The 27,677-nt window shown below is 55.0% G+C and overlaps 1 protein-coding gene across 7 annotated transcripts in view; it reads left to right on the top strand.

The window, feature by feature from the left end:
• SMYD3 (SET and MYND domain containing 3) overlaps nt 1-27,677 on the top strand; it is a 522,432-nt gene that overhangs the window by 426,345 nt on the left and 68,410 nt on the right. For all 7 annotated transcript variants that reach the window (XM_081114436.1, XM_081114437.1, XM_081114438.1 and 4 more), the window contains 2 exons: nt 213-315; nt 9,369-9,479. In XM_081114436.1, the coding sequence (XP_080970562.1) occupies nt 213-315; nt 9,369-9,479 (214 nt within the window). The remainder of the gene's footprint in view (nt 1-212; nt 316-9,368; nt 9,480-27,677) is intronic.

The raw sequence follows: 27,677 nt of genomic DNA, 5'->3' as shown, positions 1-27,677 counted from the left end.
TGTTAACAAACTTCCCCACTTAGCCTCCGTCCCGGGGAGATTTCAGCTCCGAGGCAGTGGCTAGTGGCCTTGCTGTGAGGACCCCCCAGGCTCCCTCCTGGGCCCTGAGCCTCACCTGCGCCCCTCCCCGAAGTGAATTGTATTCATTGCATGTAGATGTTAGACTCTGCTGAGCTGTGATGGTCTCCCCTTTTTTCTCTTCTTTCCTCCAGTATGTCTTTGCTCAATCACAGCTGTGACCCCAACTGTTCGATCGTGTTCAACGGGCCCCACCTCCTCCTACGCGCCGTCCGAGACATCCAGGCCGGAGAGGAGGTAAGGAGCCCTGGTTCTCACTCCTTTTCCCCCCAAGCCCCTCCCAGCCTGGTCCTTCCCTGACACTGGTGCCCGAGGGACAGCTTCTCGTTGTCCTGCCCAGGAGAAAGCACGCCGCCGCAGCCCGCCAACTTCCCCATCGTTACTCTCCAGGCTATATCCCGGCTGCCTTTCTTAGTCGCCGTTTTCCTGGATGGTGATGGTCCCTAGTGTGTGTGTGTGTGTGTGTGTGTGTGTGTGTGTCACACTGTGTGCGACAGGGCATGTGTCCTGCACACACGACAGTTCATGCCTCACGTTTCTGCAGCGGGTCCTCATCCTTCCATGGCGTGAGCCCCCAGGGCTTGCTTATCTCAGGGCCACTCCTCACATCTCCAGGGTGACTCCCTTTCACTTGTATTAAGAAAGCAGATCAGCTGTCATCTTTTAGGTTGTCATTGGGCCTTTACAAACCTGCAGGTCTGTCTGGTGATTGTTCAGGCAAAGGTGCGAAGGGAAGCAGTGCCGTGACCTCGGGCAGCAGCCTGGCCTTGACCCTCCCCTGTGTGGCCGGCCAGGCAGCCCCTGTGGATGAGGAACCGCTCAGAAGCCGGGGTCTGGGATGGGCTGCTCCCGGCTGCTGCCCGCGCCGGCACTGGGCTGGCGCAGCTTCCACCTGAACTCTGGGTTATGGACACGGACGCTGCGGAGAACCCAGTCTCCTCCCCCCCTCCCAGCTGCTAAAGTGGATGTTTATTGCAAGGAAGACAGAGTGGTCATAAGATTTTACTGCATCTATACAGCCCTCAGCCAGTGAAACCCAAGTATTTGATGTAGACAAGGATTTGGCCCGATAAGACTCCCCCCAAACTGATCTTCCACTGAATGAGCTGCCGCTTAAAAAGCCATTTGTGAGTTTCCCGTCTTCAGGACCAGGTCCTCGGGAGCTCTGTCAGGAATGGGCGGGGGGGGGGGGGAGGGTGCGGGGGGTGCGGGGGGGGAGATTTGCTTCTGGGGCTCGACAGGACTTCAAGGCGGCTGAGAAAGGGAACCTGTCCATTGTCAGCAACTTCGTTTGGTTCTGAGGGATGGCTGCTGTCCTTGATAATCATGATTGTGGTGCTGGTGCTGACAATGGTGGTGTTTTACTAAATTTTAAACAAAATTCTGTTTGCTTATCAAGGTTAGAAATGAGTGGCATTTTCAGAAACAACAGAGACATTTTCTGACATCTTGTTTTCTAGGCTTGCCTGCCAGGCATTCTCCTTGGTTGGTTTTCACTTAGTCGCAAACACACCTCATCTTTTGGTGTTTATTTTACTTTTTCGTGCCCTTCTCCTTCCATCTCTGGAGAGACAAGCACCACCCCTTCCTCTCACCCAACACAAGGCGGCTCTGCCGGCATCAGGCCCTGCAGGCACGGATGTTCTCCCTGCGGTTCTTGTCCAAGCAGCTTCTCCACAGGGCGAGGTTCTCCCCTCAGCCCTCCCTGGACAAGCTTGTGCTTCTCCCGGGGACCCGGTGGGCATCCAGGGGACACCTGTGGACTGTGCAGGACTGTGCATCACTGAAGGAGGCTGGTGTCCGCTCAGTTATGCCTGAGGCCGCCCCACCCGCGAATGCATCCTGCACATGAAAGCTGACCCCTGGGCAGAGGCAGGGGAGAAGGAGACCCGTGAGGCAAGGCATGCCGGGGCAGGTGAGGAGGGGTCATTCCTCTTCATTGTGCAAATATTTGCTGTCGTTAAATTGGGTAACAGGTAAATTTAGAAAATTTGGTAATTTCAGCCTCAACTCTGCATTGCAGCTTTCTTGCTCATCAGGGCCCGCCAGTTTCCTATGTGCCATTGGGATGTGAGCACCAGCCTGAGGCCCCGGGAGGGAGGAGTGCGCCGTGTCTGTGGCATGGACGCTCCCCGGCCTGGACCTGCTGGGGGACGGGTGAGGCGTCCTAAGGCACAGCCAGAGGTGAACACACTCCGCCTCCGGTTTGAAACCGCCAGCACCCGCAGGCGGGCGGGCCCTGGAAAGAAAGTGACACGGGAGCCAGGCGTCCCAGTGTGAGAGGGAACGTTTCCGCCAGACAGGAGCTGGAAAGGTGCCCGGAAGTCACCGTGGAGGCTTCTCACCCTGTTTCTCTCCCCGGAAACCACCTTTGGCCACTTGGGGCCATTTCCCGTTAAGCAGCACCTAAGCGAACACTTTTCTATTTAAAGACTTTCACTGTGATGCTCAGTGGGCTGTGTTGTGGGTTTGTTTTGTTTAAGGCTCACAAGCTGGATGGCTGATGGCTGCCTCTCCAGGGTTTTGCCAGGTTATGAAACACATATTATTGTCAGACAGTCTTCTAGAACGTGCGTTAGGGAAGAAAGGTGGACAGGTCACCGTCATGGGACTTCCTGTGTGAGGAGGTTATCACTGTTGCCAACAATGTCATCGGCTGCCAGCATTCCCAGGAGCCTAGTGATGGAGAGAACTGTGCTTTGCAGGAGTTGAGTGAGTTAGTGTCCCTAACGTCAGGTTCACTGTAAGTGCTGGGGTTAGGACCCTGGTTCCTCACCCAGTCAGCTTTGCTTATGCGCTGAGTCATTTAGCAGAACCCCTGCATGCCTACGGGCCGCGGCCCCCAGGTGGCATCGGGACCACGAGGATGAGTAGGGGCCCAGCCTCGCCTTCAGCACGTCAAGGCACAATTGAGGACACGGACGCAGAACAGAAAACCGGGATAGAACATGTGAAGTAGAGTCGTGTCAATGTGCACAGGGCTTTCCGGAAGTTCAGAGCAGGGCACTAGGTGGGGTGAGGGGCAGGGGCGGGCGTGGTCAAGGAAGGCTTCCTGAGCGGCGAGTCCTGGCCCCTTAAGGCTCCATAGAGTTAAAGTTGGCGAAGCCGGGGAAGGCGTTCTAGACAGACACGCAGGCCCGGGACCGAACGGCGAGCTCAGGAGCAGGAAGCAGGTCAGGCCGGTGGGCTGGAGCGTGCAGCTGTGCCCAGCAGACGAGGGCACATGCGGGGCCCAGGCCGGGGAACCCAGGGCGGCCTTGCCCAGGAGCTCGGTGCACCTGAAGTTTCCCTCACGGTGCCTGGTGGACAGGAGGCCCTCGGTGAAGGTCTGCATGAGGGAGGGGGCCAGCGATGGAGCGTCACTGAAAGGGCGGGCAAAGCAGCTGCATGATGACATTGTCTGTGTGGGCGTGGTTGCGAGAACGAGGGTCAGGATGCTGCAGTCCTCCAGGGTGAGGCAGTGGTCTGCTGGCCGGGGAGTTGGGGGGTGGTCTTTTTTCAGTTCAGAGCCAGTATTAGCATCACAGTGTACAACTGTGGCAGTGTCATTCCAGAAACAACAACCGTCTCCCTTTAATGGGGTCGCAAGTACCCACAGCTGCACCTCATGGGAAGCTGGGCTTCCTGGGACGGTTCCCTCTGCCTGGACGTTTCCAGGGAAGCACTGCATTCGGTGCCCAGCCAGTGCCTCCTGCGGTCACTCACGGGATGGCACTGCGCTTCCCACGAGAGCTGCGGGAGCGGGAGGCCGTGGTCAGTGGCATTCACAGCTGCGTGTGACTGTTCCGTCCCATTAACCGTCTGCTGACCTGGGCAAGTCTGACACATGTCCCGCTAAGGAGCCCCACATTCCGTGAGCAGAGTCTCCATTAAAACTGCGCCAGGGAGTCGGGAAAGGTTTTCATCTTTGGCTGATGGAACGACTCAGCTGTCATTACCAGTTAGGAACCTGGCTGCGTATTTCTCTAAATATGAGTCACGATGCTTCTGCCTTTGAGGCCTTCAGCTTTGACACCGTGGATTTGTGAGCTTCAGTGCCACGAAGGAGGAACGGCGGGGAGCGGGCAGCCTTCACGGAGAGGCGCCTTGGAGCCCAGCCTGCAGGACGAGAGTTCTGAGCGGACGGGGAGAGGCCTGGCGGCTGAGGCAGGGGTGCCTGGTGCTCACGGGCGGGCATCGTGCACATGGGTCCGGGGTGTGGCAGTCAGGGCACCTGATGGTGACCGACTCCAGGGTGGACGAGGAGCGCTGAGACCGGAAGGCACACAGACAGTGAGCCGCGAGGCCCTGGTGGGCCTTCATCCCGGAGGCAGGGAGCGGCCATCGGAAATCTCCCGGGATGAATGACGGATCAGGTGCGAGCACTGGGAAGGTCTCTCTCAAAGCAGTTTAGAGGCAAAAGGGCGGCTGAGGCTGCAGGGAGCCGGGTAGAAAGCCGCTGCACAGTCTGGTAATGGGTCCAGGCAGTTCTGGATGGTGGATGGTGGGTGGTGCGTGGTGCGTGGTGCGTGGTGCGTGGTAGATGGTGAGGGAGGCTGTAGGAGTCTCTTTCCTGGGCTTGAATGAAATAAATAACTAGCCGCCTGTTGCCCAGCCCCTGCCTGGCACGACCACACATGAGCTCCGGCCCTTGTAGTGAAGTCGTGCGTGGGTCAGCATATTCTCTGGCGTGGCAAGTCCCGGGTTTGTTGGCTTCGCACTGGGCACATCGTAATCACCCCGTGAGCCCTGCCGTTGGTCTGATCTGAGGCCGGTCTGAGGCCCGAGGGCCAGGGGCTGGGCTGAGAATCAGGGCTCTAGAGCGAAGCCGAGAGGGAGCAGAGATCAGCTCATCTACCTCCTCACTCATTGGAGGAGACCCAGGGCCTGTGCCGAGGGGGGAAGACGGTGTGCGCCGCCCCGGCCTCAGAACAGGCTGCTTCTGGAGCTGCTTAGACGTGGTCCTGGGAACTGGGGCACAGCGCTCTCTGTGAACGAGAGGCGCTCGCCTGGCTCGCCTTTGCACCCAGAGGCAGCCCTGGCTTCAGGTCACGAAGCAGAAGAAAGATGTGGGGAAGCGCATGTGGCTGTGGGCTGAGACCCCGAGGAGCCAGGGCTCTCAGAACAGAGCTTAGCAGGGGCTTGGGTGGTCCAGGCTGGGTGGTGACGGGCGTTCCAGGCCGGGCGGTGCGGGGAGGTCCAGGCTGGGTGGTGACGGGAGGTCCAGGCTGGGCGGTGCGGGGAGGTCCAGGCTGGGCGGTGCGGGGAGGTCCAGGCTGGGTGGTGACGGGAGGTCCAGGCCGGGCGGTGCGGGGAGGTCCAGGCTGGGTGGTGACGGGAGGTCCAGGCCGGGCGGTGCGGGGAGGTCCAGGCTGGGCGGTGCGGGGAGGTCCAGGCTGGGCGGTGCGGGGAGGTCCAGGCTGGGCGGTGGTGGGGAGGTCCAGGCTGGGCGGTGCGAGGAGGTCCAGGCTGGGCGGTGCGGGGAGGTCCAGGCTGGGTGGTGACGGGAGGTCCAGGCTGGGTGGTGTGGGGAGGTCCAGGCTGGGTGGTGACGGGAGGTCCAGGCTGGGTGGTGCGGGGAGGTCCAGGCTGGGTGGTGACGGGAGGTCCAGGCTGGGCGGTGCGGGGAGGTCCAGGCTGGGCGGTGGTGGGGAGGTCCAGGCTGGGCGGTGCGGGGAGGTCCAGGCTGGGCGGTGGTGGGGAGGTCCAGGCTGGGCGGTGCGGGGAGGTCCAGGCTGGGCGGTGGTGGGGAGGTCCAGGCTGGGCGGTGCGGGGAGGTCCAGGCTGGGTGGTGTGGGGAGGTCCAGGCTGGGCGGTGGTGGGGAGGTCCAGGCTGGGTGGTGCGGGGAGGTCCAGGCTGGGTGGTGTGGGGAGGTCCAGGCTGGGCAGTGGTGGGGAGGTCCAGGCTGGGTGGTGTGGGGAGGTCCAGGCTGGGCGGTGCGGGGAGGTCCAGGCTGGGCGGTGCGGGGAGGCCCAGGCTGGGTGGTGTGGGGAGGTCCAGGCTGGGAGGTGTGGGGAGGTCCAGGCTGGGAGGTGTGGGGAGGTCCAGGCTGGGTGGTGTGGGGAGGTCCAGGCTGGGTGGTGTGGGGAGGTCCAGGCTGGGAGGTGTGGGGAGGTCCAGGCTGGGAGGTGTGGGGAGGTCCAGGCTGGGCGGTGCGGGGAGGTCCAGGCTGGGCGGTGCGGGGCGGCCCAGGCTGGGAGGTGCGGGGAGGTCCAGGCTGGGCGGTGCGGGGAGGTCCAGGCTGGGCGGTGCGGGGAGGTCCAGGCTGGGCGGTGCGGGGAGGTCCAGGCCGGGAGGTGCGGGGCGGCCCAGGCCGGGCGGTGTGGGGAGGTCCAGGCTGGGCGGTGTGGGGCGGCCCAGGCTGGGAGGTGTGGGGAGGTCCAGGCTGGGAGGTGCGGGGAGGTCCAGGACGGATGGTGCTGGGAGGTCCAGGCTGGGCGGTGCGAGGAGGTCCAGGCCGGGTGGTTGGGGAGGTCCAGGCTGGGTGGTGCGGGGAGGTCCAGGCCGGGTGGTGCGGGGAGGTCCAGGCCGGGTGGTGCGGGGAGGTCCAGGCTGGGAGGTGCGGGGAGGTCCAGGCCGGGTGGTTGGGGAGGTCCAGGCTGGGCGGTGCGAGGAGGTCTAGGCCGGGTGGTTGGGGAGGTCCAGGCTGGGTGGTGCGGGGAGGTCCAGGCTGGGTGGTGCGGGGAGGTCCAGGCCGGGTGGTGCAGGGAGGTCCAGGCTGGGTGGTGTGGGGAGGCAATCCTATCTTCTTCCTCCTACACTTTCCCCTCTCCCCCGCCCTGCAGCCCCTATAATTACCTTCTGCCTGTGAAAGCAAATAAGGGGTCATTTACACAGCTTGCCACAAGCTTATATATGTTAGAGTAAGAGAAACCTGGGAAGCAGGGAGTAGGAGTTCCAGGTGCACGGAACTGGGCTGCTATTCTAAATAGGGGCTCAGGTCAGTCCTCAGGGAAAAAGTGAGGTTTGAAACTCAAAAGAGTTGAGGGAGGCCCCTGTAGTAGATATGGGAGGGCCCGTGGTGGATGGGGGTAGGGCCCCATAGTGGATTCGGGGGAGGCCCCGTAGTAGATGGGGTGCAGGGCCCCATAGTGGATGGGGGGGAGGGCCGTAGTGGATGGGGGAGGTTATGTAGTAGATGGGGGGAGGGTATGAGGTAGATGGGGGGAGGCCCTGGGGTGGTAGGGAGAGGGCCCCATAGTGGATGGGGTGCAGGGCCCCGTAGTGGATGGGGGGGAGGGCCTGTAGTAGATGGGGGGAGGGCAGAGGAGCAGCACACACAGGTCTGGAGTTTCGGGTGTGGAAACGGAGGAGACCGGCTGCACGAGGAGGAGAGAGGCGCTCAGACGGACCAGGCTGGACTGAGGCCTCGGCTCCCCTCGCTACCTGTTCTGAAGGACAGTGTTTTCCCTAATTCATTGCAGACTAATATTTTTGTGAAATTCCAGGGAAATGACTTACTCAAAAAACAATTTAAAATAAACATAGAAAGTAAAAGCCTAATATTTATATGAGAGGCACAGCAAGTTTCTCTTATAATTGCTATGCAGTTTGTGAATGTCAGCTTCGCTTATGCCATGCAGACGAGTGCGGCATGGCCAGCATCTGCCAGGAGGCGCACTGGAGCTGTGGGGACGCATTGAGAGGACTTGACATTTGCTCTAAGCCAGCGGTTCTCAACCTGTGGGTCGCGACCCCTTTGGGGGTTGAACGACCCTTTCACAGGGATCACCTAAGACCATCGGAAAACACATATATAATTACACATTGTTTTTGGGATTAATCACTATGCTTTCATTATGTTCAGTCTGCAACAATGACATTGGGGGTCACCACCACATGAGGAACTGTATTAAAGGGCCGCAGCATCAGGAAGGTTGAGAACCCCTGGTCTAAGCGAAGGGGGAGCCCTGGAGCGGAGGACTCCCGGTTCAGAGGACGGGGTGCAGGGGCCCAGGGGACTCACGGAGACCAGCGGTGAGACTTGCCTCTCACAGGAGCAGGGATGGGGGCTCAGACCGGGGTGGTGGCAGCACTGGAAACGGCAGAATGATGAGTTGAGCCCACAGAACTTCCTGGCGGACCCGATGGGGCGTGAAGGAAAGAGAAGTCCATGGTGACACCACGGCTTCAGGTGATAACACCAAAGATGAGTTGCTATCAGCAGAGGTTGGGAAGGCGCAGGCGAGATGCATGGGTGGGGGTCAGGGTGGGGGTCAGCAGTTGGATTCTGTATATTTTGAATTGGACTTGCAGCACCTAGGAGATCTGTCAGGTGAGAAATGTGTCAGCATGATGATGTTCCCTGAAGGCCTGTATCCTGAAGTGGACTCTGGGGCTACACAGAAACCCGAGAAGCCCCTGGAGTGTGCCTTCTCTCCTATGACCTTTCACCTTCAAGACAAGGCACAGTTGCTGTATTTGGAAGGGTCACAGGAAGTCAGTTTCAGAGCCTGCAGCGGAGGTTGCATCCTGACATGAGGTTCTCCTCATGGTTTATTCCACTTTGCTTTGGACTCGAGTCACCAGGAAGAAAACAGTCTCCTCCTTGCAGAGATACCAAGTCTGGTCGCCCCGGGTTCCGTGAGGCCGCTGTGCAGCTGACGGGATGTAAGCAATCTGGCCATGTCATCTGCCACCCATTGGTTGCCAGGGCTGTGTTGGCTCCTCTACCAGTGACTGTAGGATTTATTAAACACACCTTAGCGACACCAAACATATAACAGCTCTTGATACTTTACTGCCCAGTGAATAAAAGGTAAGTGGTAAACGTGTCCAGAGTTAATGAGCCCAGTTCCTTAAAATAATATTTGTGCTCACCACATAAGATTGGAAGGTATTGCAGGAAAATTTTACACGTGATTATTTCAGTGGAGACACCGAGTAGTATCTCATCTCGTATGCTTTTTGGTGTCTGATAAAGATATGTTTTACCCCCATGGGCCCCCTCCAGCCTGCCCCACCCCCGCCAGCCTTCACCACCCCCCTGTCTGTGTCTATGGGTTATGCATACATGCATACAAGGTCTTTGGTTGATCACCTCCCACCCACCCACCCTCCCTGCCTACCTTGCCTCTGAGATTCTGCCGTCTGTTCCATGCTTCATGTCTCCGGATCCACTCGGTTTATCCGTTTATTTTGTTCTTGAGATTCCACAGATGAGGGAGATCATGTGACATGTAATACTTGCAACAATAAAGATTTTAAAAAATAAAAGTATGTTTTACTTTAATAATTAGCAATAATAATGGCCATTTGTTAAAGGAAACGAGCACAGCAGCCACATGGCCCTTTTCTCTCTGGCCCGCAGCTCACCATCTGCTACCTGGACATGCTGAGGACCAGTGCCGAGCGCCGGGAGCAGCTGAGGGACCAGTACTGCTTCGACTGTGACTGCGCCCGGTGCCTGACGCAGGACAAGGTATGTGCCAGGTGGTGTCCAGCGATCTTGCTGAGAACTCTACTTTTATGTCATTGATCCACCCCTAAGCATTGCATCGTAGGAAACAGAAGTAAATACAGGAGTGCACAGGGCTGCCCATGTTTCATTCACTGGAACTGTTATCACCCACCAGCAATGCGAGGTTTAACCTCAGCAGGGACCCATGGCACTCAGAGTCTGAGGGAACGTAGGCATTAAACGTGTCTCACACCCAGACCTTTTGACGAAATCTAGTGTATTTTCCTCTGTACCATAACTTCCTGTGGCCTCTGGTGTCAACGTTCATGGAGAGAAGGTGTTGGTTTCACTGCATGAGAAAGCCCATGAGCTCATTCTAATGATGTAGGAATCAGTGAATATGATCTGTTCCTTATTAAAAAGAACTTTTAGAAATAAGTGAATCAGGTGGGAAAAGGTGGACCCACTGCTAATAGTTTCCCAGGATTCCATCTCCTTAGCGTCTGCCTTCTCCCTCCCAGGCACGGGGGGAAGCATAGGGGCTGCCCTGGGTTTCTCCCAGACTCACCTGGAACGTCGGGCAGCGAGCTCGCTTCCACTCACAGCCTTGGTTGGGGATGGGAAAGCCTTCGGATTCAGTGCCTCTTCCGTGACATCTGTATGGCAGACCCTCAAAAGTGTCTCAAATGTGTGCTTGTATTCTGTTACAATTGGGGTCATGTTCACTTTGGCTTATTGTTACAGTTAAAATCTGGCTAGAATGGTATATTAGGAGAGGGCTTGGCTACCTAAAGCAAATAACTGACTTTAGCAGGTGTATTTGTCTCAAGAATTCTAGAGAAGCTACAGCCCAAGACAGGAGCAACTTCTCAGCCAGCTCATCACAGGCCAGCATCCTCTGGTCTTGCTCCTCAGCCGTCCCTAGCGTGTGCCTTTTGTCCTCATGGTCCCAGGCTGCCTGCTGTCCCCACCCCTACTCAGTGTGTCCAAGCTCTGGACATGGAAAAGAAGAGGCAATAAAAAGCAGAGAGCGGCCAGGCCGGTGGGGCTCAGTGGTTGAGCGTTGACCTATGAACCAGGAGGTCACGGTTGGATTCCTGGTCAGGGCACATGCCCAGGTTGCGGGATGGATCCCCCAGCGTGTGGTGTGAAGGAGGCAGCCAATCGATGTCTCCCTCTCATCGATGTTTCTCTCTGTCTCTCTCCCTTCCTCTTTCTAAAGTTAATTTTTAAAAAGGCAGCGAACAAAGGGAAGCCCTCCTAGGGCTTTCCACCTGCGTCTTATTGTTCAGAACTGTCTCACCTGACGACTTCTAGCTGTGAAAGGGGTGAGGAAACTGGGTGTTCACTGTTCAGCCTTTATACTCGAGGAAGACAAGGGCGGAGGAGGCTGTGAATGGCTTTCGGTTAGCCCATCGGCAGTGTCCACCACACCCACTGAGACCATCCTCTTCCTCTCTGAACTAACAGTTTGTTTAGGGTGCTTTAGAGAAAGAGAACTAACAGGGTGTGTGTGTGTGTGTGTGTGTGTGTGTGTGTATAATGATTGTGAGATAAGAGTGACCATGAATAAGCTGAAAGCAGGTTAGTGTGTGTGTGTGTGTGTGTGTGTGATTCAGCCATTAAAAACAAATCTTGCCACTTGTCATGACATGGATGGACCTTGAGGGCCTTATGCTAAGTGAAGGGAGTGGGCTGGAGAAGGACAAATACAAGGGAATGAGGCTGATGGTCTCAGGGAAGGTCCCTCCAGCTCTGTGATCTCATGAATGTGAACTTGCTTTCAGTTAGTTCATCAGTTATATTGCAAGTTTCTATTTCCATGAAAGTTTTATTCTGATTAGCAGTATAACTCTCCCTTCTGAATCGCCATGCTGTGGATTTGCTCTGAAAACATAACAGAAGTAAATCCAGCCTCGTGCAGTCCCAAACGATCGTAAATTCACAGTAAGTTCCGCCAGAAGCAAATTTACTTCAGAAGCAAATTTACTGTCAGGCTTATGTGTCTGCTTTTCTTGGAACCTAGAACCTTCGTTTAGGCCTCCGTTTATGAGGTGCCTGTGTGCGCATGTGACTGCTCTGCCGTGTGTCCTGTTTCAGGGAGGCAGGAGGCTTTCAGTAGTGGGTGTGATTTACGTGTGTGGGTGAGTTGTCATCTGTAATCAGCAGCTGCTTAATTTTGGGGGGAAGTCAAATTTACCTCCAAAGATGGTTTTGGAATGATTTGGCTTCTCCTGTGGCTACCCAGCTCAAAATACAAGGCAATAGAAGCAGAACAGACCCAATGGAATTGAGTGTTTCCATAAGTTGTGTGTAATATGTCGTGTGCTTTTTGGGTGTCACATATTTTGTTGCCAAAAAAAAAACAAACAAAACAAACACCCAAAAACCCATACTTCCTTGCCGTGACAGTCTTTCTTCCGAAAGCCTGGCACAGCTGGTTGACCCTTCTGTTAAAACAGTGTCTTTTAATTTAGCCACAGCCCTGATGCCTCACTCCTCGGTGGAGTGCCCCTGACTGGTCACCTGGCCCCCAGTCTCTTCCCTTCCATACATCTCGCCCGCTTATAATGTTCTCTTAGATGCCACTTCCCCGCGCCAGAAGTCTACAGCGTGGAGCAGTATCTCTAGTCTTCAGGGTCAGCGTCTGGCTCTTACCTTGGCATCCACTGTCCTCCAATGTCATGCCCCCGTGATCCAGCTGCCTCGGTTTCTGGTCTCTTTACTTCTTTTTTCTCTTCTCTTCGCTCTTCTTTTCCTTTACGTAACCATTGTATCTAATTATACCCCTTTCCCCACCCCAAAGATTCTAAAGTGGCCGACAGGCACACACATGCACACACACATAGTTAAAGCAGCAGCACGGTTTGTAATGATGGTGAGATAAGAGTGACCATGAATCAGCTGAAAGCAGGTTAGTACCCAGAGTGCACACCATGTGATTTTACACACACGATGTGCTCCAGCTTTCCCAGCAGCCAAAGCTAAGAGACTGGTTTCACAACTCGCACCCAGTCCGCGGCCGGAGCACGGCTGCTCCTGGCACCGAGGCCCGCGGCTCACAGGGTCCCCTGAGGTTGATGGCCAACATTCTTATCAGAACTCCCCAGCAATGTAAATGGCCGATTTTCATAACATTCCTCCATGCGGCTGCTTAGCATAATTTCAAATTATAATTTAATGAAAGAAGTAACGAAAAGGGTGAAGAAATATGTCATCTAAGTTCTCATCTCACTGACGGTTTGCTTCATTCCAAGAATATAATTTAGACTAGAACAGGGGTGAGGAACGTGTGGCCCGTGGGCCATATAAGGCCCGCAAAATCACTTGGTCTGGCCCTGCCAAGTCATCAGGGGGGAGTTAGTTAAATGTTTGACCGAATACAGCAGGCCAACGTTTTTTAAAGTACTGTTGTATGGCCTGAGAATGATGTTATAAATGTCCACATGGCCCCTGGCAGAAAAAGGCTCCCCACATTCATGTTATTTGTCGTGGGTTTTTTTTATTTTATTTTAATTGTTACTAAAGTGATACACGTGTGCAGTTTGAAAGTCGAAGTACTGGACCCAATGAAACGTAATTAGCAGCCTTGCTCTGCTCCCCGTGGTCAGCGCGTGGCTTCTGGCGTTTATTCCATGTTTCCCAGAAATAACGCTCCCTTAAACCATGTCCCAGGGAAGGTTTTGCTATTGAGTTTGTATAATGACTGTTTTTTAATTTCCTGGATTTCGGATTCACTTTTTACCTGTTTCTGTTGGATAACGTTGTGTTCACTCTAACGCATGCCTCTCTGTTGTTCATTTTCTGACATCGGTCAGTCAGCACCGTAGCTGATTTTACTGGACTCAGACCATGCTCTGCTGGTTGATTTTCGCTGGTTACCTTCCTTAGCGCTGCATTTCACTGAGTGTGTTAGCGTTTGGGACAGCAGGCTCATGTTTATCTCGTTTGGGTTTTGTTTTGTTCCTTTCTCTCTCCATGTGCTCATCCCTCCAGCTGGGAGCTTTGTACTTGCCTCTTCCAGGCCCGTCAGGCCCAGCTCAGAACTGGACTCAGTGGCGTTGGCACCTGCTGCGTCCCAGTGCTGTGGAGGCTGCGCCAGGTTCGGTTACTAGGTGATGGGCATCTGTGGCGAGCTGGCATGGCCATGGCATACTCAGCTCCATGTTGGGCACCTTATGTCCCGTACCAGCTCAGCCAGGTTCATGACCCTGAAAGGGGGCAGTGAAGGATGGAGAAAAGACAGACAAGAGAAAAAGCTGGGTCTGGGTGGGACACTGTCCTCTCTGATGGAGAGCTAGCGACAGTGTCATGGACTCCAAGCCATGTCTTTATTTTATAGCATATTCCACGAGGCAAAGTAAGGGCGTGGTCAAGATGTTTACAACATTCTCGTGGGTTTAGAACAGCCGTGGGCAAACTACGGCCCGCGGGCCGGATCCGGCCTCTTTGAAATGAATAAAACTATTGAAAAAAAAGACCGTACCCTTTTATGTAATGATGTTTTCTTTGAATTTATATTAGTTCACACAAACACTCCATCCATGCTTTTGTTCCGGCCCTCCGGTCCAGTTTAAGCACCCATTGTGGCCCTCGAGTCAAAAAGTTTGCCCACCCTGGTTTAGAATCTACTCAACTACATGCACCTGAACTCCACCAAGCCCACATCACTCAGGCACGTGGGGCCACGTGTTCGGACCATAGGTTCAAGCTCACAACTGTAGCTGTTGGCTATCATTGTGCTGGGAGGGCCCTGCCTTCCAAGCTGGGACTTGCACGTGGCCATGAGATGACTGTGCCCTCTCATGAGTCCGAGGCTTGAACCTGTCCAAACACTGTAGCCGCTCTCCACAGGCATCCTGGCTCTGCCTCTGCCGTCAGCCTTCCCAGGCCCCAGCTCCCTGTGAACACTCAGCTCAGGGAACAGGTGTCCTCAGCCTCTGCTTTATAATCAGGAGCTCCTCACCCCTGGCTTCAGGCTGCGAGCTCCCCTCCTCCCCTTCCTCCGGCGGAGCTTTTCGGTCCCCGGTAACCCTCGAAACTGACCTGACACTGCGACTCCACTCCCCGACCTGAGGCCCCGCGTGCTCAGCTCACTGCTGCCCATTGCTGCTCCACATCTGTCCAGGGAGATGTGTGTCTGGTATGTTGGCCTCATAAAACTATTAGTACTTTGGTTCCTCTCTATATTTCACATCCCAGTGCTCCGGGTCTGGAGCCGGGGGAGCACTCCGAAGTCTGCGCTGACAGCGTGTTGGCTGCAGTCTGGTTTGCTTGCAGGTACATAGGTGAGGATTCAGGTGTTTGGAGCCAATGAACACGTGTGGATAAGCACCGACCCGATTCTCCGAGCGCTCCAGGCGCCTGTGCCGCTCCCTGGGCCCGGCCTGAGCGCAAGGAGCTGCACCTTCTTTCCCCACCCGGGACCTGCTGTGGGGAGAGCTGAGCCACAGGCCACTCGGAAAACTGTGTGGTCAGTGGCCCTGGCGGGGGGAGCCCTGGTAAGTTCCCATTCGCTGATGCTGTGACTCCAAGCCCACTGCCCCCAAGCAGGGTTCACTGTTGTCTTTGGCAGTTATTTCAGTGTCTTTTCCCAGGCCCTCCGGTGTAACAAGGAATTCCCTTTCTTTGATCCTGTTGAGGCCTCCGCACTCTGTGAGCAAGGGAGCCCTGGGGTAGCCCGTGTCCTGCCGAGAGAGGGCGGGCCCTGGGGTAGCCCGTGTCCTGCCGAGAGAGGGCGGGCCCTGGGGTAGCCAGCGTCCTGCAGAGAGAGGCCGGGGGTCCTGCCGAGAGAGGGCGGCCAGCACTGAGAGAGCTGCCTCAGTTCCCCTCATTCCCACACGCGCTGCCCCTCAGCCAAGCTGTGCCTGTCAGCCGTGAACTTGGGCACAGGAGGCGGGATTGAGCCAAAGGAAGGAACAGTGATTTCTGAAGAAGGAATGAAAGCACGTCGAGTTAAAGCCGTAGTCCAAGGAATGAGCGTTCTCTGCCCAGAAAAGGTTTTTATGGAAACTTGAGTCGACTTGAAATTCGAGCAATTGCGTAAAGGACATCAGTGAGCCAGGATTGGTCTCTGCTCTTCCTCGGTTTTGTTAACCTAATTGTACGCAGAAACGCCTCCTGGTGGGGTGGGAGCCGCGCCCGCTCTGGATTGTTGTCTGGATCAGGTTTTAGCCATCGAGGCAGGACGTGTTTCCTGCGCCCAGACTTTTCGTCATAACCCAATCCCCTTATCTTCAGGAAGATGAGGGCGATCTGGCAGGGGGTTGAAGAACCCCCCCTCTGTGCTAGAGAGAGAGAGAGAGAAGAATCCCCCTCCTCTGTGCGCATGAGAGAAAGAGAGAGAGAGAGAGAGAGAAAGAGAAACCCCCTCCTCTGTGCACGTGCGAGAGAGAGAGAGAGAGAGAGAGAGAGAGAGAGAGAGAGAGAGGAGCTTTTAATAGCCAGAACCGAACATCACTGCATGTTCCCCATGTCTTGCTTCCCCGACAACCCGAAGAGTGGGTCTCCCTGGGGAGAGCACAGTGCTGGCCGTCATTCATGTCAAAGCGAGAACGGGGCTTACTGACTTCGTAGCCACCCCTCACACCTCCCACCGGCCGTGGCGTTGCCGTCAAACACCGGGGAGGCTCCTGGCCTGGAACGGGGCCACGAAGTTGGCCGGGACGGGAACAGTGAAGCCTTGTGTCGCCCTGGGCTCTGTGCTCACATCCCAGAATGTGGGCTTCCGTGCTGCCTTCTCCCCGGGACAGGCAGCCGCTCCCACACTCCTTCACTTGGCGCGATGCAGTTGGTATTCAGCCATGCTCTTTTCCATGGATTTATGAATATGAAGTGTGGGCCCTCAGGTCCTGCCCAGGGGTCAGAAGAGGGTCTTTGCACGCTGCGTGGTGACATGGCTTCCACCTCACCACCTTTCTGTTCTTGCACAAAACGCCTTCCTGTGGCTTTTGGTCTACGAGAAGCTCTGGCTGGGACGGATGCAGTGAGGCAGCTGCCGGGGCGAGTGTGTTCCCCGTGTCCCAGGCGCAGTCCCCAGCCAGCGAGTGCACAGTGTGCAGGAAGGGCAGCTGACGGAGGTGACCTTCCTCAGGGAATGGAAGTTACGGCACCTGCTAATGCTTGGGGCCCTTGTGTGATCTCTGCTGGTTCACACGCCTCCTCTCGTTTCATCTCTACGGCCTTCTGAGGGTGTGGAATAAGTTAACGGGGCTTTTAGCTTCACATCTATGTTCTTAACTCCTCCATTACGCTGTCTCTATCCTATATAATAAAAGGCTAATATGCAAATCAACTGAACAGCGGAACACCCAGTTGCTATGGCACATACTGACCACCAGGGGGCAGACACTCAACGCAGGAGCTGCCCCCTGGTGGTCAGTGCGCTCCCACAGGGGGAGTGCTGCTCGGCCAGAAGCCGGGCTCACGGCTGGCGAGCGCAGCGGCGGTGGCGGGAGCCTCTCCTGCCTCCACAGCAGTGCTAATGTGGTGAGCGGGCCTAAGCCAGCAGTCGAACATTCCCTGAGGACTCCCGGAGTGCGAGAAGGCGCAGGCCAGGCTGAGGGGACCCCCCCCCCAAAAGTGCACGAATTTCATGCACTGGGCCTCTAGTAATTTTAAAAATAACAGATACACTTTTCTCATCTTACTATTTAAATGTTGACATATAATTGGCATTTGGTAAAATTTACTCTCCTGAGTGTACAGTTCTGTGAGCTTTGACAAATCCATGCCATGGGCAACCACCACCCCAAGACACAGCCTGTCACCCCCAAGTTCTCTCCCACTGCTGTGTAGTCAAGCCCTACCCCCCACTTCCAGCCCCACTAATCCTGATCTGCTTTCTGTCCCTATAGCTTTACCTTTTCCAGAATGCCATGGAAATTGCTCCAAACTCACTTGACTCTGCTTGGCGTGATGCAGTTGGTATCCAGCCATGCTCTCTTTTCCACGGTTTTATGAGTATGTAATCTCGGTGTTTGGTTCCTTTTGTTGCCAGGCAGTATTCTGTATCCCCAGTTTGTTTATCCATTCACCAATTAAGGACATTTAGTTCCTTTCCATTTTTTGGTGGTTATCAATATTCATTTACATACAGGTTTTTGTGTGAAGATAAATTTTCATTTCACCTAAGAGTCGGAGAATTGCTGGGTTGTGTGGCGAATCTGTGTTTGACTTTATGAAAAATTAGCAGTGTTTTCCGAAGTGACTGTACCATTTTTGAATTCCTAACAACAATGAATGAGCGTTCCAATTACTCCATGTCCTTGATTTTGTCAGTTTTGCTTTTGTTTTGTTTGTTTTTTATCATTCCAATAGATGTGTGATGATATCACATTGTGGTTTTAATTTGCATTTCCTAATGAATATTGATGTATTTTTTTTCATGGGCTTAATGTACCATCTGTATATCCTATTTGATGATACAGTTGTTCAAATTGTTTGCCTTTTTAAAAATTCGGTATTTTCTTCATTTTGAGGGTTCTTTATTCTTATGTGTACAAGTCTTTCATCAGATATGTGCCTATATTTTTTTTCTTTCTCTGTGGCTTGTCTTTATTCTCTTGACAGTGTCTTTTAAGAGCAGATGTTTTAACGTTTGATGTAATACAGTTTTTAATATTTATTTCTTATGGATCGGTCTTTTGATGCCACGTGTAAGAAATCTTTGCCAAATCCAAGAGAATAAAGATTTTTCTACCATGTTTTCTGTCAGTGGTTTTATAGTGTTAGGCTTTGCATTTAGATCTTTGATCCGCTTTGAGCTTCCTGTATTTGGTGCAGGTTAGCTTTTTGCAGGTGACTGCCCACGGAGCGCCATTTGTGGAATCGGTGTTTTCTCTACGGCAGGATAGGATAGAAAGTGCAGAATTGGACATGGAGGTCCTGGTCCTGACCCCCTGCTGTCACAGGGTGGGCCTAGCAGAGACCAGGGCTGAGGGGCAGCAGGGCCGCTGGTACCGTGGGAGAGCGCGCGAGGGTCAGACAGCCCGGCTCTGCTGCTCACTAACCCGCCCACCCTGGCAGCGCCCCCCTCTGCGGGGTGTTCTCCTGGGAAATGAGAGTATCCTGTACCTGGCCAGGCTGCTCTGAGGGCCGTTAGCTACGTGTGTGCAGGTTGGGAGGTGGCAGACACTCAGGAACGCAGCCGGTACCGCTGGTGAAGGACGTGAGCACAGGGTCTGCAGGAAAGTCCCAAAGTCCCAGCGTCCCCCGTCCCGGCACGTGCTGACCAGGCCCCTGAAACGCGCATCTCACCTTCCTGCTCCAGCGTTCAGTCACCTCTGCCTCCCCCCTCTCCGGTTCTCGGGCCTTCTCCGGGCTCCAGCAGGCACTGTGTGGGGTGGTGGGTGCTCTTTGCCCCTGTTTTCTCCAGGGCGTACCCCTCTCTCAGCCTGGCTCTCCCTCCCGAGAAGTGAGCTGACCGTGGTCCAGACTTTGGGGTGCATGACTGCCCGTGGTCACTACTCACGCTGCTGTTCGCTCCTGCAGGTCCTGCCCTCGCTGTCCTGGGGGGTGGGGGCGCTCTCTGCAGGGGTGTGGGGTGGGGGCTGTGCTGGGGGGGCTTCGGGCTGAGGAGACAGCACGGGCAGCGTGCCTGGCACTGCCCAGCGTGGCATGCGGTGTTTCTCCCGCCCCGACCCCGGGCAGCGTGGAGGCCGTCCCGCACACCCCCTGCTCACGCTCTCTCCGTGAGATGCTGCCTCCCGCGGGGTTGGCCACGTACGATTGCTCCGCTCCGCCAGCGAGACCACGCTCGGACTCTGGCTCGCAGTGACGCAGAAACGGTGAGAGGCCTGGGGCCACACCAGGCGAGTTCCCTCGCCATTGCTCCTCATTCATGACGGGCAGGGAGGGCCGCCCGCCCCCCTCAGCCCTAAGCTGAACACGGGCCTCTGGGAGCCACAGCAGCTTCAGGGCTCCCGGCGGGGTGGGCCCGCTCTGTGGGGGTGGGGGTGGGGGTGGGGGTGAGGGTAGGGATGGGGGTGAGGGTGGAAGTGGGGGTGGGGGAGGGGTGAGGGTGGAGGTGGGGGTGGGGGTGAGGGTGGGGGTGGCAGCAGTGGTGGAGGCGGCGGAGGGCTCTGCCTCACCTGTAGCTGGCCCTGCAGTGGCAACAGGAAGGATGCCCCTGAAGCCAGGAGGGGGATAGGGAGAGACGGACAGCAGATACACGGTTCAGTGTGACAGTTACCTCATGGACGCCGGCTTGCAGGGCAGTGGGAGCAGAGGAGAGAAAATGGATCTCTATCGGTCAGGGAAGACTCCCAGGCAGAGGAGGCACTGGGCCTGAGATGTAGAGGCTGCGTGTGCAGGAGTCAGTGGGCTGGCTTCAGGGGGAGCGCTGTAGACCGGGCCCCTGTGCAGTATGGGCGGTGTGGAGCGTGTAGTGCTGAGGGCACTATATGTGGTTCCGTGTCCCTGGGGGCACAGGCGGTGTGGAGCGTGTAGTGCTGAGGGCACTGTATGTGGTTCCGTGTTCCTGGGGGCACAGGCGGTGTGGAGCGTGTAGTGCTGAGGGCACTGTATGTGGTTCCGTGTTCCTGGGCGCACAGGCGGTGTGGAGCGTGTAGTGCTGAGGGCACTGTATGTGGTTCCGTGTTCCTGGGGGCACAGGAGGTGGGGCTTGTAATGGGGGGAGGGGTTGGTCTGCTGGCAGAGTCTGGATTTCACCAGGGAGGGAAGGGAAGCCGCTGAAGAAAGCGAAGGTGGGCTTTTGACCAGCAACGGCTGGAAAAACAAAACAGGAAGTGCAGAAACCAGTCAGAAACTGTTACTCCACAAGGAAGGAGAACACAAAATCCCAAAACAGCCAGCCTGGCCCATGGGTTCAGGGGCTGAGTGTCGGCCTATGAACCAGGAGGTCGCTGTTCTGTCCTGGGCTGCAGGCTGGATCCCCAGTAGGGGGCGTGCAGGAGGCGGCTGGCCAATGATTCTCTCAGCAGCGATGTTTCTCTTTCTCTCTCTCCCTCTCCCTCCCTCCCTCCCTCCCTCCCCTCTGAAATCAATTTCTAAACAATTCTGAAACAAGCCGTGAAACCAGCGTGGTTCTCACACGGTCGCCTCTGAAGAAGGGCTTGGCGAGAGCTGCTTCTGCGCGTCTGTGGGGCCTCTCTCCCGCCCCCACTTAGAATGGGTGCAATTTGGTCCCATTAATACCTGGGGATGTGGCAAATGGTTTGCTTCAGACACTCGTCTGCTTGCAGCCGGCTCCTGGGTGCGCCAGTGAGAGGTGAGGCTGCTGGCCATTCTTGCTGACAGTCATGGTGTGGAGCTGCGTGGGTTCTCTGAATCACTTCCTCCGGGACTCGGACCAGCAGTTAGGACGGGAGTTGCTTCATTTGCAGATTCAGCAACTCTTCTCTTTCCCTCCGCGCGCCCCCCCCCCCCCCCCGTTATTCCCAAATCATTTCAGACCCCAAGAACCTTACAAAGAAAGGGGCGATGTGGGCTTTCTCTTCGTTTGTTGAGATAAGTAAATTGAATCCTGGAATTATTAAAGCATTGATAATGCTGTCCTGTCTATAAAATTAAAATTCAAAAGCTGAAGCTTAAGGCCTATAAAAACAGTTGTCTGTGCCTTTGTCATTAAACCCCTCTATGCAATAAATTCTTAATGTAGAATCATCTTGCTAGTTTCAGAATTTAGTCAATTTTGGCATTTTTCTATGCCTTCTTAGGCTAATTTCCTTATTTATTGTATATCTTAAAATGGAACACATAAAGTGGCAGGCAATTAATAAATTAAGTTTTCTACAACTGAAGTGAAAACATGTTAATTATTTCTGAACAGTTAGGCGGCATTCAGCATGGGGGAGCTCCTCGGTGGGAATAACAGAACAGCCTCCTTTGACATCATATCAATGCACCTCTACTTCTTACAACTGCTTCCTGATACGAATGAGGTCAATGAAAATAATTGTAAAAGTCATGAGTACGAACCTCCCCAATTTCATACCATTGTCTTTCAGCTCAACAGAGACCCAGAGCAATGCTGTCCTGGGCCTTTTAAAAAATTATTGACTTGAGAAAGACGAGAGAGAGAGAGAGAGAGAGAGAGAGAGAGAGAGACAGACAGACATGGATTTGTTGTCCCACTTACTTCCGCCTTCATTGGTTGATTCTTGTACGCGCCCTGACGATGGAGCTGCATCCTTGGCGTATCAGGCGATGCTCTAACCAACGGAGCTTCCCTGAGCCCCGGCCAGGGCCATGCCTGAGCTCTATTTCAGGCTGCCCAGCAGGCCCGAGGCTTCAGAAGGCCAAGGAGAACCTCTGAGTGCCGGAGAGGCACCACAGGAAGCCAGGCTCAGGAGTCAGGGAGGCTCAGAGGCACGGGCCTCAGCCCAGAAGCGCACCCAGGCCGGGCGTGCGCTTCTGAGTCTCCACTGAGCTCGGAGTCCACCGCAGGTTGTGGGGTGGGTGTCCTGGCCTCTGAACGCCTCCTGTGAGAGGCTTGGCGGCGTTTCCTCTGGGGCTGAGAACGAGGCCGTTCCCCTGCCTGATCCCCGCCTTCCCAGGAGCCTCCTTGTCCTCCTGGGCCTCCTCAAGTGCTGGAACCCTTGGACTTGGATAAATCCCTGGACTCAGTTCTATACTTTGGGGTTAAAGAAATTCACCTGTTTTACCATTAAAAAATGCTTTTACCTGTAAAAATAGATTTTTTTGAAAAATCAGCCACTCTGGGTTTGGGCCAGTTTTATCTTTTTCTGTTGGTTCCTGTGGCAGAACCAACAGGAATGACAAATGTCACGTGGCAGACATTTGCTGAGTAACTGCTGTGTATCCAAAGGCCTAGGCCCGTGGTCGGCAAACCGCGGCTCGCAAGCCACATGCGGCTCTTCCTAAGCCTTAGGAGGACCCTAATTAAGTGAATAACAATGTACCTACCTATATAGTGTAAGTTTAAAAAATTTGGCTCTCAAAAGAAATTTCAATCACTGTACTGTTGACATTTGGCTCTGTTGACTAATGAGTTTGCTGACCACTGGCCTCGGCGAAGACCTGGTAACTGAAGTCCCTGAAAAGCAAGCAAAACAGGCAAAAATGAGAACAGGCTAAGCTAGTAGGTTTGTGCTTAAATCCTTACAGCATTGGCCCATCTACATGTCGTGGGATTCTTCCGTGTTTATGGATAAAGGCTGCTTTGGGGCGAGCAGCGAGGCACAGGGTGTGGAGTGGTCAGAAAGAAGTCATACTTCCCCCGCAGGCCCTCTAGCGTGAGCACCCCAAGAAGAAACACATTACTGCACAGGAAATAAAGTTTACTGCTTGACTTCAGTCCCAATATGTTTTGTTTGTTTTCATTTTTTTATTATTTTTTTAAGCAACACAGTGGAAGTCAGAAGAGAGAGTTTAAAAATGAAAGCAAGCTGGTAGACCTGTTCTTCACCCCAAAATAAGTGGAGAATAGCCGCGTGATTACGGGGTGGTCTGGGCTTCAGGTTTTTCTGTGGGTGGTTTCGGGGCTTGAACAAGACACTCCTGTCAAGTGTTCAGTGGGCCCTCCGTCGCAGTGTGGAGAGCCTGCTGAGATGCTATCTGGCCTTTTCCGAGGTAACCGAACACCACTGTAGAGTTTGGAAAAAATAAACTTTCCATAATGCTCTTGGTTTGTATCTAGTTACCAAATGACGAGCAGAAGGGTTTTTGACATTAACAGCAGAGCTTCAAGGGCTTGTTTATACCCTCTTTGCATTTGTTATTTCAGACGGTAAAGATGGGACAGACAGGGTTAACTGTAAAATCACTAATATTAGCAATTACAGGCACTTACTGGGGATAAGCCTCTCTCCCTAGCAATAACAGTGCTGCTATGTGGGCAAGTAGAGAAGCGCACCCACCTTTTTCATGAAGTTTGTGCTCTGGAAAAGTTTGTCCCTGCATTGATGGAGCGCCTCGTGCTTCCATAAGCTCATCTCAGTCCTTTTACCCAGGAGCATTACTGCTCCTGCCGTCCAGCCTTTCAGTTAAGTATGCTTTGCATGTTACCAGCGATGAGGGCTCCCGGTTCTTGAGTTCAGCCGAGAAAGAATTCAGAGCCAAGAACTCTAGCACGAGAGGAAGTGCATTGAGCATGCAAAGCTAAGGGACACTGGAAGAGAGGATTCCGGGGGCTGTGCAGAGAGCTGCCATGGCCTCTTACAAGGAGAGTCTCAGAGGCAGGAGAAGCGAGCCAGTTGGACTGCGTGGACTCAGGAAACAAGTTCCAGAGGCAAAAGAAGGGCCCTTGGAGGTTCGGGGATTGGCCCAGGACACGCTGCCGCTGCCTGCTGCTGCCCTGGTTGCAAGTCTTGTGGGGACCCTTTGACTTGGGAGAAGGAAAGTTAAAGTGCATTCCTGACGAGAGAAGGTGCAGGCATGAGAGAGAGAGAGAGAGAGAGAGAGAGAGAGAGAGAGAGAGAGAGAGAGAGAGGAGAGAGAACTCTGGGTTCTTTGCCGTAAGGGTTTTTCTCTGTTTTCTAAAGGCAGGGATTTTAGGGGCGTTCTCAGGGGAGGCTCTCAGTAGCACATTCATCAGCTTCCTGGGTGTTTGCTTTAATATGCTGATTCATCAAATGAGCAGAGAGGGTCGGGGTCATGGTCTACTGATTGGTCAGTGCCAGGAGAAGCGGTCATTGGTGATTGCATCCGGTCCCGATGCCAGCCATGGTGCCAATTGGTCTGGCTTTGTTGATTTTCTGGGCTTACAACTGAGGCCTAGGTGTTAACTCTAACTCTGTCTCTGGTCAGCAGACCGGCGGCTTTGTTCCTAAGATTATCTGATGCTGATCAGAACCTCATTGTCCAGAGGACTTGATGCTTAAGGGAGGGGGCATGCGTGGGACCAAATCCACCTTCTCATCCAGGCTGCTCTCCGTCGCATCTCTAAACCTTTTCTTGCTCCCCTTTCCCTCCATTAACTGTGCAATCCAACCTCGCATTTTCAGGTCTGTGGACATATTCTGAAGGAGGTCCCTAAGTGAGACACCCCACACCTGGAACAAATAGCCTCCACGCAGACACAGGAGCCAATAGCGGACCGGGGTGCCACCACCCTCCCGCCACCTCCTGAACTTGGAATAGGACCACGTGGCTCCGTCTCCTCCCAGGCCCTCTGCGTCTGCTCCTCGCGCTGGTCCCTCCTGCATGTCTGCTCTTGGCTGACACCTCCCCAGACTCCCAGCTCAGGCATCTCCAGGACGCTTCCCTCAACCGGGCTGGGCAAAGGCCCTCTCTCTGTGCTGCCATAGACCCAGGAGCTCTCTCCCCCTCTCTCCCTCCCTCCCTCCCTCCCTCCCTCCCTCCCTCCCTCCCTCTCCCTCTCCCTCTCCCTCTCCCTCTCCCTCTCCCTCTCCACACCTCATCAATGCCTCGCTCTAGTGTACATCTGGGAAATGTTGGCAGGTGTTGAATGGAAGACGTACGTCTAAAGGGCACATTGTTGCTCATAGCTGTGGACTGGGTCTGTTTGTGTCATAAATCAAAAGTGGAGAACGGGTGGTGCCATTGTAGACACAGCAGACAAGGGAGAAAGCCTCACCCATTAGGAACTTGCAGCAGATCTTAATGGTGTGGCATGGAAGGTGACAGTGCGGTCACAGAGATGAGAAGCGTGAGGAGGCAGCAGAGGCCAGGGCTTCGGCCCTGCCTGGGCGTTAGAATAACCGGGCCGATCGTAAAGAATGCAGACCCCTGCTCGCCTGCGAGAGACGCTGCTGTCGCTTGCCCAGGTGGGACCTATAGTTAGTCGGCTGTCAGGTGACTCTAAATATATATATACACCCACTGCGGGAGGCCCTGCCAGCAGGGAAGAGAAGCTGGGTTTGAAGGGGAGTTGGAGACTGCAGTATCCCTAAAGCACGCCTGGCATGGATGGGGTGTGGGGCGGGGGTGGGCGTGTCTGGGTACCTGTGTGTGTGTGCGTTATTGCGAGGGTGAGGAGGAAGTTGCACTCTGTAGCCTCCCAGAGTGAATTAAAGCCTCTGACATATTCTTTAAAATTGGCATATCCCCAATAGTTCAGCTCCCACTGGGGATAAGGACAGGTTTTCTCATGTTGAACAAACTCTCTGAAGTTCTTTCTACTGCTGGACAGAGTGAGGAAGAGTCTCACATTGTTTACTTGCAGAAGGAAGGTCCGCGCCTAGTCTAATGGGTGCTACACGTTTACTGATACTGGACTCTTACTTCTAAGCCCTCTAGGAAGTCAGAGAGTGAAGTACATGCTAACGGGCAGTGTTTAAGGTTCGGGATTAGGTTGTGATCGGGGAGAGGTGTACTTTTGTCCCCCGGATATGACTCAAGAAAGCAGATGAAAGCTGATCAGGAGGTAGTGGCTTTATGAATCCTCTGCGGCCGGCATCATGGCATTTCCAGGGCAAGGAGCATGAAGAGAGAGGACGGTGCCACCTTGCAGCCCCTGGTGCCATTTTGGAACCCGGGATTTGGTAAGGACCCATCAGACATCAGTGCACAGGATCCATACCTGTGCTGTTGGGGGCAGATTTGAGATTCGGTGCTGCCACCATGCCAGGTCCTCCTGCAAGATGCCCGTGGCCCAGCGGCGCAGTGAGCAGCCTCCACCAGCGGGAGCCCCTGAGTGTACACTGCGTGCACGTTTCCAGTTATCCCCGTGGCTTCCGTGAGCTCGCCCCCCCTCCCCCCCGCGCGCCCTTCTCCTCCGGCGCGGTGGGGACACCTCGACCATCATCTGGAAATGTTTATGCGGCTCCACCAGACCTCTGTCTGGAAGGCTCTGTGAGAGCGATGCATACTTGGTTTATGAGATGGTTACAAGAGAATGGAGGGGGCAGCGTGCCAGACATGGCCAGGCCTTTTATCTCTGACATTAGAGAGAGGTCCCCTGGCTGCAGGCCAGACCGAGTGCACTGGAATATGAAGTGCAGGCGTGGGCTTGCTGGCGGGGGGCGCGGGGGGCTCACCCTGCGTTCAGCTGGCACTCGCTGCCATGGGCAGAGTCGCCAGGCAGAGGGTCTGAGTTCTGAGCTTTCCTGCGGGGCCCTCAGGAGTGTGAAGTGGGGCAAAAAGTGCTGAACTATGGAATCCAGTCCCCTCCCCTCCAGCCCCTCCCAGCCCTTAGGAGCGGCCTCCAGCCAGCCCCTCAGCCCCCCAGCGATCGCCCTCTGGGGTGACCCAGCCCCCAGCTTCCAGGAATGGAGCTCGGCCTGGATTGATTCACCGCAGGATGGTTTTCGAACAGTTAGAGGAACGCTGGCTTTTCTCCACTGGGAGACAAATGCAATTCCGGGCTCTTTCTTTTTGAAAATATGACTGAGCTGTTAAAAATCGTCCTCCTCCTCAACCCGGGACGTGCGCCTTTGAACTTTCTGCCTGTTTGGCCTGTGGTGGGAGCATCTCGGAGCCGCCTGGCCAGGAGGCAGTGGGGACCTGTGAGCTAAAGCCGGCCAGCCCCGCAGAGGCGGGGAGCTCGGGGAAGGCACCCACCAGGCGCAGGGACAGGTCCTGATGTCGAGGTAAATAGCTTCCTTATCGATCGCCCTGTGAAAGCACATCTAGACTCCTGTCCAGGACTCGATACCTAAAGTGAGTGTGGGCCCCACCCCAGCCGTCCCCCTGCTTGGGGGCCGCAGATGAGAGAACCTGATGTGCTTGCTGCGGCCGATAAGCAGACCCCACACTCGCTGAGTTTGGAGCGTTGCCCACTACAGTCACTGTGCCTACACATGGGAGCGGGAGTGGGTGAATTAAATAATCGTCCGCTTCTGGGTTGGCAGAGAGCGGCGCTGGCTGGGTAGCCTGCACACTCGCAGCTCTGATGGGCTGTGGGGGGGGGGGCATTTTGGACGTGAGGAAACTCGGCTGCAGGTAGCGCGAAGGTGGTTGTAGTCAGTTGCACACCCACAAACTCCAGAGTCTCCTGCCAGCAGCTCAGGTCCCTCTCATGCGCACCAGACACCATATACACAGGTGACTGGTGGTGTGGAATGCTTAGCTCCCATCTCCATGGCAACCTTCCTCAAGTTCTCACCTGGGGAAGCTGAGCCAGGAGGCGGTTAGCACCCAGGAGTCCCAGCTGGCCAGTGGCAGAGCTGGGGGGGGGGTGCAGCCCCCCACTTCCGCACACTCCCCCACGCCAGGAGCACGGGGCCCCGCTCAGGCTGGGTTCATCCTATTTTTAAATGTCTCTGCTGAAACCACGTCTAGATTTGCTGACCTTCGCTATTGCCCCTTAGACTCGATTTCACTGTTGGGCTGCGG

The sequence above is a fragment of the Myotis nattereri genome (assembly GCF_964212035.1).
Source record: "Myotis nattereri genome assembly, chromosome: 20".
NCBI lineage: Eukaryota > Metazoa > Chordata > Mammalia > Chiroptera > Vespertilionidae > Myotis > Myotis nattereri.
Note: the sequence above shows the minus strand (reverse complement) of the source record. Positions and strands in the feature narration are given on the sequence as shown.